Below are 14,826 nucleotides of genomic sequence, written 5' to 3' on the forward strand. Positions count from 1 at the left end.
CAGTCGGAGAACACTTCAATCTCTCTGGTCACGCAATCACAGACATGAGGGTCGCTATCTTAAAGCAAAAAAACTTCAAATCCAGAGTCCAGCGAGAAACTGCTGAATTGGAATTCATTTGCAAATTGGATACTATTAATTTGGGCTTGAATAGAGACTGGGAGTAGCTAAGTCATTATGCAAGGTAGCCTATCTCCCCTTGTTTTTTTCCTACAAACCCCCCCCCCCAAGACGTTCTGGTTAAACTTGGATTAGTGCTGTGCACATTGTAAGATGAGCTATTGCCAGCAGGAGAGTGAGTTTGTGTGTGTGGTTTTTGGAGGGGTGTGTGTGTGTGTGTGGGGGGGGTGGTGGTGAGAAAACCTGGATTAGTGCTGGAAATGACCCACCTTGATTATCATGCGCATTATAAAGAGAGGTTTCAAAGAGGGATGGGCTATTACCAGCAGGAGAGTGAGTTTGTATGTGTGTCTGTGTGTGTGTGTGGGGGGGGGAAGGGTGAGAAAACCTGGATTTGTGCTGGAAATGGCCCTCCTTGATGATCACTTTAGATAAGCTGTTAGCAGCAGGACAGTGGGGTGGGAGGAAGTTTTGTTTCATGGTCTCTGTGTGTATATAATGTCTTCTGCAGTTTCCACGATATGCTATGCATCCGATGAAGTGAGCTGTAGCTCACGAAAGCTCATGCTCAAATAAACTGGTTAGTCTCTAAGGTGCCACAAGTACTCCTTTTCTTTTTTCTTTTTACGAATACAGACTAACACGGCTGTTACTCTGAAACCCAGGGTTGTGACTTCAATCCTTGAGGGGGCCATTTAGGGATCAGGGGCAAAAAGTGGGGATTGGTCCTGCTTTGAGCAGGGGGTTGGACTAGATGACCTCCTGAGGTCCCTTCCAACCCTGATATTCTATGATTATTTGCTGGTGGCAGGGCATGGAAATTTCTTACCTGTTTTGGCCCTCCAGGCCTTCCATTCTCCTGTTAAAGAAGCATCCCCAGGGCTCCCTCTGCATGTGTGACTGGCCAGCAGGGGGTGGTGATAACTTTCTATCCATTTATCAGACACTATGAGGTAACACTGTTGCTGGGGCTGGGTGTCTGTGTGCGGAGGTTGCAGCGGGAGCTGAAGGGGCATTGTGGTAGGGGGAGGCCTCTGGGTGGCTGGGCAGGGGGTACCCTAGTCAGGTTGGTGGGTTCTGGAGGTTTGGGGTTTCGGGGTGTGGTTCTGATGTGCCCAGCCCTGAGGCAATGGGTCCTGGAGGTGTGTATCGCCAGGGGCCTGTTGGCTGCAGAACAGTGGGGGTGGGCGTTTCTTCGGGGGTGGGGAAGGGGGTTAGAGGGTACCTGGTGCTGTGCCAGGGGCTCTCTCTGGGCTTCCCCCGCTGGCTCCTGGGATCATTGCCGTACCCAGTGCACAGAGCTGGGGGGGCAGGGGGGAATCCCCGGCACTAGGTCAGGGGATCCTATTGGGATCCAGGCAAGCAGACTGAGGGGTCCCATGGTAAACCATCAGGGGGTCCCAGCCAAAATGGCATGGCAGATCCCACTGGAGGGCAGGCAGGGTGTCGTAGGCAGACAGTGAGGGACTGAGTTTCCAGTGGGGGGTCCCTGGCTGCTGGGGGCTCTTGGTGCGGGGGAACCCTTTGGGATTCCCAGCCTGGCAGTGATGGTCTGGTGGGGGTTCTCTGGCTGGTGGATCTCTGAGGGGTATCTGAGGTCCCTGGCCAGGGACTGTGGGGGCTAGGTCCCAGGGAATATCTGGTGGGACCCTGGCTGGGGGGCTCTGGGCTCCAGGTACTGGAGGGGTGTCTGGGGGCCCCTGGCTGGGGGCTCTGGGGGCTGCTCCTGACTTCACTCCTTCTCCCTGATCAGCTTGTGAAAATATCCTGGGGGTATTCCCCAACCACGCCCAGTCACTGTGATAACTTTCTGTCCACTAATCAAACACAGTGAGGTAAAATCACAGATTTTGCTTTTCTCCCCTCTTGAAAACAGCAGAAACTTCCAATTCCATTGGGAAATTTTCTGCCCCCCAGTCCTTATCTCAGGGGTGACAGCGGTGGGCAGGGGGTTAGCAGTGCCACACAATGGTCTCTTCCACAGCCTTCTGGATTAATTCTTTCTGAATCTGGTTTCATTGAGACCATTGTTACTCCAGAGTCACTGCATGGAAAGACAAGGAATGACTCCAGATGGACAGTGGGGAAAATGAGATTCTTCCTGTGAGGAGGGGCTCTCATTAGCTGCTCTCCCCAGAGAGCTAAAGGAGGGAAGGCTGCTCAAATTCTCTGTCCCTCTCTACTCAGGATATTGGGGTTCAACTTCCTGGGTCAGACACTGCAGCCTCCATTGTGATCTTGGAGACCAGGCTTAGCAGCTGCTGCTCCCCCAGCCAGGGTTCTGTGCTGGGAAGTGACCTTTTAATTAAAGCTTCTTCTCTTCCCAGCCCAGGTGATGACTTTCTCCAGCTGGTACTAACCCCATAGGGCAGCCCTGGGCCCTGTTAATACTAAATTCTGAGCCAGAGACTCCAGGTAACTAAAAGAAACCAAGGGAAAATGCTGGAGTCTGGCATTAAAATGACTCTACACAAACAGGCCAACTCTCCCCCACCCCCACCCCCCTCCATTTCTCTTCCCATTAGCAGTTGCAGGAGCAAATCTAGCCATGGTGAGCAAACAACCCAGGAATGGGACTTTCCTACCAGATGGGCAGGGAGAGGGGACAGGGAAAAAGAGAGAGGAGAAAGAGAGACTGAAAGGGGCCGTGAGAGAGAAGAGTTTCAAGAGAGATTTCCAGATCTCTAATCTGCCCACACAGATGTATTACTGCACCCTGGGTAGAGTCACTTTCCTGTGAATAAGATGAGGATCAGACAGAGGAAAACCCAGTTCCTGACCCCATATCCCTTCTGCTGGGGTGTGGCTCCCATAGGGTCAATGTCAGAGGGAATCATCCAAAGTGATTCCTTTGGTTCTGCTTTTTTCTAGCCTTATGTTCAGAGACTTTGTTATGGGGCGGGGGGAGGGAGAAGGGAGGGTAAAAATGTCTCTGTGGGCTTAGCCTGGCAGGAGGGGCCAGGTCTGCAATGTAATAAAGAGATCAAGCATTTTTCCAGCATGGCAGAAACTAGCATGTCTGTCTGCAGGGAAGGAGCCTGGGGGAATAGTGATGTGAAATGAAGTAAAGCCTGTTCTGAAACTTCCACAACTGCCCTTCTCTCCCAGACAGGCTGCAGAATAACATCCATGTTTCGCTCCAGCTCATCCCATCCTCCCATGGCACAGGGAAGAGACATGGCTACAGTGGAGCCAGCTCAGGTAGGGATTTGGGGTGAGGGTGGGGGGGGGTTCCTGCTGAGGAGAGGGACAGCAAATACACCGGAGATGGGAAGGTTTGCACAGTCTGGTTTGGAGGTTGGAGCGGGGCAGGAAATGCACAGGGTGGAGAAAGGGAGGAGGCCAGGGGGTGGCAAAGCTGCTGGGAGTTGTTTAATAAGGGGCTTAGATTCTAGGAACAGACCCATGAGGTTCGGAGGTGGAAATGCCCTGATCTGTGAAACAGAAAATAACCCACCCACATGGGGCTAGGAAAACTGACCAGACTCATAGTGCTGGAGCCCGACCAGACTAATCAGCGGCTGCTGTGAGAGATGAAAGGGGCACCCACCAGTCAGGCTTAGGGAAGCTGCTCCTCACTTCATATCCAACTCCTCAAAATGAGGAGGGTGTTGGGCTTCCTCCCAGGGAGCTCTCCCTGGGCCCTGCTAGGGGCTCCATCTCCTGTAGCAGTCTGTGGCTAGTAGGTGTGTGATGGATCAGCTGGGAGAGAGACAAGCGGCTCTCTCTTCTTCCTCTCACCCTGGTGTTTCCTGGATGCTCTGAGCGGGGTGGGGGTGGGACTCTGTTGACTGCGATCCACCCAGTGCTTCCGTTTGGCTCCTCTCCCCCACGAATAGTGGGGCTGTGAGTGGGGCAGCAGGTACTGAGTGTGGGACTCTTGCTCTTTCAGAGGCCAGTGACCTTCGAGGAGGTGGCTGTGTAGAAGAGCGGGCTCTGCTGGACCCCGCTCAGAGAACCCTCTGCAGAGACGTCATGCAGAAGAACTATGAGAATGTGACCTCGCTGGGTAAGGATTTCTGTGCCCTCGGTTATTAGAAGGGGAAATGAACAGATAAGGTTCACGCCACCCCCACAATGCCACCTCTACTCTACCCTATTTCTGCATCACCTCAACATGCCACTGACACATACAATATCACTCTATCCTCTCCTCCTGCAGAACACTTTGGGAGCATAGCACAAGAGCAGTACCGCACAGTGTCAAATATCTCCTGGTAGCACAAGTAAAACTGGGGGTTAGGTCCAGCATAACCAACAGAAGGTTCCTACCCCTGACCGTCTCTCAAACCCTGAGCCTACTCCACCCAAACCAGAAGGTGCTTGGGGTGTAACAAGCAGGCTGCTGGAGTCAGAGCTGCTGGTCCAGGGTTACTGATCACACAGATTTCAGAGTAGCAGCCATGTTAGTCTGTATCCACAAAAAGAAAAGGAGGACTTGTGGCACCTTAGAGACTAACAAATTTATTTGAGCTTATCCTCTAAGGTGCCACAAGTCCTCCTTTTCTTATCACACAGACATTCAGTGCATCCTTGAATGCTGGCTGGGAGAATCCAGACAAGGGAGCTCCAGCATCAGAATATTGAATCTCACCCAGGATTACAGATGACACAACTCCTTGCTGATCTGGATAGCCCCCGTGCATGTGAAAATGGCCTAGGTTGATAGTGAAACTTCTTTAGACTTGGAGAGTCTTGCTCCTCCTTTACCATGTGTAATAGCCACAATCTCTCTTCTCTGCAGGCTCTTTGGAGCTTGGGAGTGCGTCATTCCTGAAGTCACATGACCTGATTCTTATTTTTCACATTCTGCCTTAATTAGAGTCTGTTGCTCCTGAATTATAGCTTCTAATTTTCATACTCCCACCCATTACATTGGACTCGCTAGATTCCCTAGTCCATAAATCCGGCCATACTGAGTCAGATCAAAGGTCCATCTAGCCCAGTATCCTGTCTTCTGACAGTGGCCAATGCCAGGTGTCCCAAAGGGAATGAACAGAACAGGCAATCAACAAGTGATCCATCCCCTGTCGTCCATTCCCAGGTTCTGGCAATCAGTGGCTAGGGACATCATCCCTGCCCATCCTGGCTAATGGCCATTCATGGACCTATCCTCCATGAATTTGTCTTGTTCTTTTTTTGAACCCTGTTGTAGTCTTGGTCTCCACAACTTCCTCTGGCAAAGAGTTCAACAGGTTGACTGTCACTTGTGTGAAGAAATACTTCCTTTGATTTGTTTTAAATCTGCTGCCTAGGACTTTAGTTCGGTGACTCCCAGTTCTTGTGTTAGGAGCAGGAGTGAATCATAGAATATTAGGGTTGGAAGGGACCTCAGGAGGTCATCTAGTCCAACCCCCTGCTCAAAGCAGGACCAATCACCAACTAAATCATCCCAGCCAGGGCTTTGTCAAGCCTGACCTTAAAAACTTCAAAGGAAAGAGATTCCACCACCTCCCTAGATAACGCATTCCAGTGTTTCACCACCCTCCTAGTGAAAAAGTTTTTCCTAATGTCCAACCTAAACCTCCCCCACTGCAACTTGAGACCATGACTCCTTGTTCTGTCATCTGCTACCACTGAGAACAGTCTAGAACCATCCTCTTTGGAACCCCCTTTCAGGTAGTTGAAAGCAGCTATCAAATCCCCCCTCATTCTTCTCTTCTGCAGACTAAACAATCCCAGTTCCCTCAGCCTCTCCTCATAAGTCATATGCTCCAGCCCCCTCATCATTTTTGTTGCCCTCAGCTGGATGCTTTCCAATTTTTCCACATCCTTCTTGTAGTGTGGGGCCCAAAACTGGACACAGTACTCCAGATGAGGTCTCACCAATGTCCAATAGAGGGGAACGATCACGTCCCTCGATCTGCTGGCAGTGCCCCTACTTGTACTAGCCAAAATGCTGTTAGCCTTCTTGGTAACAAGAGCACACTGTTGACTCATATGCAGCTTCTCATCCACTGTAACTCCTAGGTCCTTTTCTGCAGAACTGCTGCCGAGCCGTTCTTTCCCTAGTCTGTACCAGTGCATGGGATTCTTCCGTCCTAAGTGCAGGACGCTGCACTTGTCCTTGTTGAACCTCATCAGATTTCTTTTGGCCCAATCCTCTAATTTGTCTAGGGCCCTCTGTATCCTATCCCTACCTTCCAGCGTATCTACCTCTCCTCCCAGTTTAGTGTCATCTACAAACTTGCTGAGAGTGCAATCCACACCATCCTGATCATTTATGAAGATATTGAACAAAACCGGCCCCAGGACCGACCCTTGGGGCACTCCACTTGATACCGGCTGCCAACTAGACATGGAGTCCTTGATTATTACCCGTTGAGCCTGACAATCTAGCCTGCTTTCTATCTACCTTATCGTCCATTCATCCAGCCCATACTTCTTTAACTTACTGGCAAGAATACTGTGGGAGACCGTGTCAAAAGCTTTGCTAAAGTCAAGGAACAACACGTCCACTGCTTTCCGCTCATCCATAGAGCCAGTTATTTCGTCATAGAAGGCAATTAGATTAGTCAGGCGTGACTTGCCCTTGGTGAATCCATGCTGACTGTTCCTGATCACTTTCCTCTCGTGTAAGTGCTTCAGAATTGATTCCTTGAGGACCTGCTCCATGATTTTTCCAGGGACTGAGGTGAGGTTGGCTGGCCTGTAGTTCCCCAGATCTTCCTCCTTCCTTTTTTTAAAGATGGGCATTACATTAGCCTTTTTCCCGTCATCAGGGACCTCCCGCGATCGCCATGAGTTTTCAAAGATAATGGCCAATGGCTCTGCAATCACATCTGCCAACTCCTTTAGCACCCTCGGATGCAGAGCGTGCGGCCCCATGGAATTGTGCTCATCCAGCTTTTCTAAATAGTCCCGAACAACTTCTTTCTTCACAGAGGGCTGGTCACCTCCTCCCCATGCTGTGCTGCCCAGTGCAGCAGTCTGGGAGCTGACCTTGTTCGTGAAGACAGAGGCAAAAAAAGCATTGCGTACATTAGCTTTTTCCACATCCTCTGTCACTAGGTTGTTTCCCTCCTTCAGTAAGGGGCCCACACTTTCCTTGACTTTCTTCTTGTTGCTAACATACCTGAAGAAACCCTTCTTGTTACTCTTAACATCTCTTGCTAGCTGCAACTCCAAGTGTGATTTGGCCTTCCTGATTTCACTCCTGCATGGCCAAGCAATATTTTTATACTCTTCCCTGGTCATTTGTCCAATCTTCCACTTCTTGTAAGCTTCTTTTTTGTGTTCAAGATCAGCAAGGATTTCACTGTTAAACCAAGCTGGTCGCCTGCCATATTTACTATTCTTTCTACACATCGGGATGGTTTGTCCCTGTAACCTCAATAAGGATTCTTTAAAATACAGCCAGCTCTCCTGGACTCCTTTCCCCCTCATGTTTTTCTCCCAGGGGATCCTGCCCATCAGTTCTCTGAGGGAGTCAAAGTCTGCTTTTCTGAAGTCCAGGGTCTGTATTCTGCTGCTCTCCTTTCTTCCCTGTGTCAGGATCCTGAACTTGACCATCTCATGGTCACTACCTCCCAGGTTCCCATCCACTTTAGCTTCCCCTACTAATTCTTCCCGGTTTGTGAGCAGCAGGTCAAGAAGAGCTCTGCCCCTAGTTGGTTCCTCCAGCACTTACACCAGGAACTTGTCCCCTACACTTTCCAAAAACATCCTGGATTGTCTGTGCACCGCTGTATTGCTCTCCCAGCAGATATCAGGGTGACTGAAGTCTCCCATGAGAACCAGGGCCTGTGATCTAGTAACTTCCGTGAGTTGCTGGAAGAAAGCCTCGTCCACCTCATCCCCCTGATCCAGTGGTCTATAGCGGACTCCCACCATGACATCACCCTTGTTGCTCACACTTCTAAACTTAATCCAGAGACTCTCAGGTTTTTCTGCAGTTTCATCCTTGAGTTTTGAGCAGTCACACTGCTCTCTTACATACAGTGCAACTCCCCCACCTTTTCTGCCCTGCCTGTCCTTCTTGAACAGTTTATATCCATCCATGACAGTACTCCAGTCATGTGAGTTATCCCACCAAGTCTCTGTTATTCCAATCACATCATAATTCCTTGACTGTGCCAGGACTTCCATTTCTCCCTGCTTGTTTCCCAGGCTTCTTGCATTTGTGTATAGGCACTTGAGATAACTCGCTGATCGTCCCTCTTTCTCAGTATGAGGTAGGAGCCCTCCCCTTTCGGGCTCTCCTGCTCGTGCTTCCTGCCGGTATCCCACATCCCCACTTACCTCAGGGCTTTGGTCTCCTTCCCCCGGTGAACCTAGTTTAAAGCCGTCCTCACTCGGTTAGCCAGCCTGCTTGCGAAGATGCTCTTCCCTCTCTTCATTAGGTGGAGTCCCTCTCTGCCTAGCACTCCTCCTCCTTGGAACACCATCACACGGTCAAAGAATCCAAAGCCTTCTCTCCGACACCACCTGCATAGCCATTCATCGACTTTCACGATTAGACGGTCTCTATCCAGGCCTTTTCTTTCCACAGGGAGGATGGACAAGAAGACCACTTGCACCTCAAACTCCTTTATCCTTCTTCCCAGAGCCCCATAGTATGCAGTGATCCGCTCAAGGTCATTCTTGGCAGTATCATTGGTGCCCACGTGGAGAAGCAGGAAGGGGTAGCAATCCGAGGGCTTGATGAGTCTCGGCAGTCTCTCCGTCACATCATGAATCCTAGCTCCTTGCAAGCAGCAGACTTCTTGGTTTTCCCAGTCAGGGCGGCAGATAGATGACTCAGTCTCCCTGAGGAGAGAGTCCCCGACGACCACCACCCGCCGCCTCCTCTTGGGAGCGGTGGTCGTGGAACCCCCATCCCTAGGAAAGTGCATCTCATGCCTTCCAATCGGCAGAGTCTCCTTCTGTTCCCTTGCCTCAGATGTATCATCTGGGCCACTCTCCGGATTAGTACCTGTAGAGATAACATGAAAACGGTTACTTACCTGTATCTGCGCTGCTGGTACATGGACGCTCCCCTTTCTTCTTCTGGAGGTCACATGCTGCCAAATTTCTTCACCATCCTCCTGTCCCCGCTGCGCAGCCTGCTCTGAATCTTCAGAACGTTTTGTCCGTAGAAGCATATCCTGACGTCTGCCCACGAAATCTTCAGTTTCTCTTATGCAACGCAGGGTCGATGCCTGTTGCTCCAGACCTTGAACCTTCTCTTCCAATATGGAGACCAGCTTGCACTTTGTACAGACAAAGTCGCTTCTGTCCTGTGGAAGAAAGACAAACATGGCACATCCAGTGCAGGACACAACGCTGAACGCTCCCCATCCATATTATCTTCCTTCTACGAGCTTCCTCAGGAGTTGTAGTAACTACTCAGAGAAGCCGGCAAGATGTAAGCCTCAGTGGGCTCTCCCCAGGCAAACTCCCTGTTTGCCGCTCCGCTGGTTCGCAGCTGACTGGGTTTTTATAACAGTCAGGCCCACTCAAGGCTCACCTCCCAATTCACACTTTTCAAAGAAACAACCAGTCAAGCACACGGTCAAACTGTCCCCACAACAGATGCTCGGATACTCACCAACACAGCCTCCCTAATGCAGCCCTTAGCATACCTCCTCTCAGACAGATCCCAGGCAAACTCCCTCTGTTAGCTTCTCTGCTGTTTGCCGCTCAGCTGGTTTGCAGCTGACTGGCTTTTTATAACAGTCATTTATATTTGTTGTTTACTTTCTCCACAGCAGTCTTGGTTTTATAGACTTCTCTCATATCTCCTGTTCTTCGTCTCTTCCAAGCTGAAAAGTCCCAGTCTTTTAATCTCTCCACATACGGAATCTGTTCCATACCCTTAATCATTTCTCTTGCCCTTTTCTGAACCTTTTCCAACTCCAATATATCTCTTTTTAAGATGGGGTGACGACATCTGCGTGCAGTATTCAAGTTGTGGGCGTACCATGGAGTTATATAGAGGCAATATGCTATTTTCTGTCTTTATTATCTATCCCTTTCTTAATGATTCCCAACATTCTGTTTGCTTTTTTGACGGCCGCTGCACACTGAGTGGATGTTTTCAGAGAACTCTCCACAGTGACTCCAAGTTCTGTCTCTTGAGTGGAAACAACTAATTTAGACCCTATCATTTTATATGTATAGTTGGGATTATGTTTTCCAATGGGCTACAATTTGTGCTATCCTGACATCTAGGACTGCTGAGATCCTGCATTCAGTAATATCCCTGCCCTTCCTGTTCCCTTTCTCCACTGAACCCCACCAGCCCATGCTTACTGTTCCCAGCTTCCTCAGTACTCTTTCATTGTGTCTGTACTTCTCTGTCTACAAGAAGCAGTGCCAGGGAGACTTGCCCTCTTGTCTGGAGTCTTCAATTTCTGGGACATGGATTTACCTTCTCTGTGTTGTTAGAGGCTCTGTTATAATGAGTGTCTGTGACATTACCCACAGTACAATCTGGACTGTTGAACAGCTGTATCCAATCAGTTCTCCAACCTGGGGTACCTTTTCCACTGTTTTACTGTGAGAACAGCCTCTCTTGGCCAGTAAACAGAGTCTCCAGCATGTAACTCTCTCCCAGCTACACAGTTCTGAGTGCTCCTAGTCAGCCACTCATGAATTATACCTCAGGAGAACACCAGCAAATTGTCAAGTGCCAGACTTTCCCCCAAAAATGTGCGTCTTGCACTGTCCAGCATGCTACTGAAAAACACAAGCTCATATTAAATCTTTCATTTCATCAGTGGAAAATGACATGCACCAGCCTTGTTATCCCAAATGGAATTCCCCACAGACTTTAATCCAAACACACTGGTGGGACGTTCCCCTCCGGTGTTATCTGGACTGATGATCTGCTAGGCCTCTCCAATCCTTGACTCTGGGAGCCAGCCTTACCCTGTTCTGCTGTGAGAACCCCCACTCCTGGGCTGGTCATGCACAGCCTCTGGAATGTAAGCTTTTCCCAGCTATTGGCAAGCGAAAGACACTAGCCAATATCTGGTCCCAGACACAACCCTAGGAACCTCTGTCTTGCAGTGTCCAGTAATGCTCACTAGACGATGCAAGTTCATATAAATTCATCAATTTAACAAAGAAATTCATATGTACCAGGCTTGTTATCCCAAGGGGAGCCTCTGACACACTTCAAACCAAACATACTGAACCACGATGGGACGCAGATCATGGGGGCCAGCATTTGGCTGCAGAAAATGACGCGGGAGGATGATGTAGAGGCATACCTCCTGGCCTTTGAGAGGACAGCCCTGCTGGAGGCCCCAAGAACAGTGGTCTGGCATCCTCACTCTATTCCTGTGTGGGGAGGCCCAGAAGGCCTACTATGATTTGCCTGAAGAGGCTGCGGCAGACTACCCCCAGCTGAAAGCAGATACCCCAGATCTGGCCAGGATAACGACCACAGTGCGGGCCCAGCAATATCATGCGTGGTGGTACCAGGAAAACAAAACCTCGCGGTCCCAATTATATGACCTCATCCATCTCGCATGAAAGTGGTTATGAACTGAGACCGGAGGAGATACTAGAGGTTCTGGACATCGACCGGTACATGAGAGGACTACCGCCAGACCTTCGCGCCTGGGTAAGCCAGAACGAACCCTCCCCCTACGACAAGGTTGTCGCACTGGTAGAAAGGTGAAGGACGGCGGGGGAGCTGACCCCACCAGTTAAGGAAGAAGCACCCCGGGTTAAACTAGCAGCACCAAGCCCTAGAGCTTGGGTGACTGGGCCACCAGGAGAACCCAGCTGGAAAAAGAGGGGGGCTGAAGGCCCACCAGAAGCCACAAAGAGTCAGAGCACTGAGGGGAAAGAGGATCGTGAAGCTACCCAAACCAAGAGACCAGGGAATGCCTAGGGCTCCATACAGATGTTACACCTGCGGGGAGTGCGGACACATAGCTGCAGGTGTTCTAATCAGCCTGTCTTAATTGTCTCCAGAAGGTTCCTGATTGGGGGACTGGTAGACCAGGTAAAGGCCCTTACAGAGCTGAACCGCGGTCTATCATCTGCAGACCGATGGGCAGGTAGAAAGGTTTAACCGAACCCTCAAGGCAATGAGGTTCCTGATTGTTCTGCACAGTGTCCCAATGCTGAGGAGCCTATGCAGTGTAACCTGGGGAACTGGGCAGACCCATGCTCCCTAATCCACCTTGTGGGGGTCTCACTAACCCCACATATGTACACTAGACCAGTAAAGCTAAATAGGGTAGAGACCACAGCACTGGTTGATTCGGGGAGTGCTATCACTCTTGTCTCGGGGAAGCTCGTGAAGCATAGTCAGCTGCTGTGGGCTAAACGTACGGGGATAACATGTGTCCATGGGACAGTTGGTTATTACCCCACCATCCCAGTAAAAATCGAGATTCAGGGGAACACTACTGAGGTAGCAGCAGGTGTAGTCCCTAAACTCCCATACCCAGTGCTCATAGGGAGGGACTTCCCAGGGTTTGGAGACTTACCGCCGGTAGGGGAATTGGAGAAAGGGGGAAGCCCTGAAAGTAGTGAGGCATCCACAGTAGACTGTCAACCCCCAACCTTTTCTGAAATATCCCCAGATTTGTTCTCCACTCCCAGACAGCATAGAAAGACAAAAAGGGAAAGAAGGGCAGCTAAGGCCTTGGGAACCCGAATACTGGCCCAAAGCCAGAGGGTCTCTCTCGTAGGTAGGCAGACCCAAGCAGCTGAAAAGGAGGTCACCCAGGAGGGAGAAGCACGGGAGTCTGACCCACACCCTAACGCCTCTGAACCAGTAGAGGCAACAGAGACTGGCCCCCTAGATCTCGGGCAGATTAGCCCTGGGGAGGAAATTTTGGACGGGACCAGGCTGAAGACCCAAGGTACGACAACATTAGGAAGGAGGTGACCGAAATAGATGGGGTCCCCATGGAAGGGAAAATCCAGGGACCAGGACCCTACTTCATAATGAAGAAGAATCTCTTATACCGGGTTGCACCAGTACAGGGGCAGAAGGTACAGCAGATCTAGTACCTCAAAAACACCAGAATGCTGTATTAAGTCTGGCCCATAGTCATCTTTTTGGGGGGCATTTAGGGGTAGAGAAGACCCTGGCACGGGTCCTGCGATGATTCTTCTGGCCCAGAGTACATGAAGTGCGGAGGTACTGTGCGTCCTGCCCAGAGTGTCAGCTGCACAGTCCCCGTCCCCACTTGAGGGCACAGTTAGTACCCCTTCCCATCATAGAGGTTCCCTTTGAGCGAATAGCCATAAATCTAGTGGGACCCCTGGAGAAGACAGCCCGGGGCCACTAATATATACTTGTCGTTCTGGATTATGCTACTCGCTACCCAGAAGCCATCCCCCTGTGGAACACAGCCTCTAAAACAATAGCTAAAGAGTTGGTGGGGATCTTTGCCTGAGTGGGGCTACCAAAGGGGAAATTAACAGACCAAGGTACCCCATTTATGTCGAAGCTAATGAAGGACCTCTGTACGCTGCTCCATATACATACCCTGAGAACTTCAGTCTATCATCCGCAGACCGATGGGCTGGTAGAAAGGTTTAACTGAACCCTCAAGGCAATGATAAGGAAAGTGGTAAGTCGAGACGGGAAGGATTGGGACGACCTACTACCCTACCTTATGTTTGCAATCTGGGAGGTACCTCAGGCCTCATCTGGGTTTTCCCCCTTTGAATTATTATACGGACACCACCCCCGTGGCATACTAGATATTGCAAAAGAAATCTGGGAAGAGGAACCCAATGAGGGGAGAAATATAATTGACCATGTGTTGCAGATGCGAGAACGGATAGCCCGGGTCACCCCTATTGTATGGGAACATTTGGAAAAGGCGCAGGAGGCCAAGCGAACCCATTACAATCACCAGGCAAAAGTCCGACAGTTCCAACCAGGGGATCGGGTGATGGTGGTGGTACCCGCGGCAGAAAGCAAGCTTTTGGCCCAATGGCATGAGCCCTATGAGGTGGTTGAACCCGTGGGGGAAGTAACCTACAAGATGCAGCAGCCAGGACGCCAGAAACAAGAACAAATTTATCACATTAACCTCTTAAAGCCTTGTCACCAACGAGAGGTGTGTGTAGTGGCCAAGAGACCCCGATCCAGGGAAATAATATGCAGGAGCCAATCAGGATATCCACTGATCTGACACCAAACCAGGAGGAGGGGGTAACAGAGATGATCAACCGATACCAGGACGCGTTTTCAACCAAACCAGGCCGGACCACCGAAGCATATCACCACATTATCACAGACCCTGGGGCAAAGGTAACTTTAAGGCCTTATCGGGTCCCAGCAGCAAAAAGGGAGGAGATCAAGGCAGAGGTAAAAAGGGTGTTGGAGCTGGGAGTCATCGAAGAGTCCCATAGTCAGCGGTCAAGACCGATTGTGTTGGTGCCCAAACCCGTTGGCACCAACAAAACCACTAGGTTTTGTAATGACTTTCGCTAGCTGAATGAGAGATCCAAATTCGATGCCTACCCCATACCTCATATCGATGAGTTAGTTGACCGCCTGGGCAATGCCCGATTTTTGGCCACCCTTGATTTAACAAAGGGATACTGACAGATTCCCCTTGCCAAAGATGCGAAAGAAAAGACGTCATTCTCTACACCAGAGGATCTGTTTCAATATACTGTTCTTCCTTTTGGACTGCATGGGGCACCTGCCACCTTCCAGCATCTGATGGACAAGGTCCTATGGCCCCATACCAGTTATGCAGCGGCATGCCTGGATGATGTGATTATTCACACCCCCCGACT

General features: G+C 50.3%; 1 protein-coding gene across 1 annotated transcript in view; it reads left to right on the forward strand.

Annotated features, from left to right (window-relative positions):
- The first annotated feature begins 2,461 nt into the window (after positions 1 to 2,461).
- The window catches only part of LOC141978982 (uncharacterized), a 29,093-nt gene continuing 16,728 nt past the window's right edge, over positions 2,462 to 14,826 (forward strand). The window contains exons 1-3 of the mRNA XM_074941422.1: positions 2,462 to 2,535; positions 3,229 to 3,321; positions 4,013 to 4,129. Coding sequence (XP_074797523.1) covers positions 4,096 to 4,129 — 34 coding nt within the window. The 5' untranslated portion in view covers positions 2,462 to 2,535; positions 3,229 to 3,321; positions 4,013 to 4,095. The remainder of the gene's footprint in view (positions 2,536 to 3,228; positions 3,322 to 4,012; positions 4,130 to 14,826) is intronic.

This window comes from Natator depressus, chromosome 28, assembly GCF_965152275.1.
Source record: "Natator depressus isolate rNatDep1 chromosome 28, rNatDep2.hap1, whole genome shotgun sequence".
Classification (NCBI taxonomy): Eukaryota; Metazoa; Chordata; order Testudines; family Cheloniidae; genus Natator; species Natator depressus.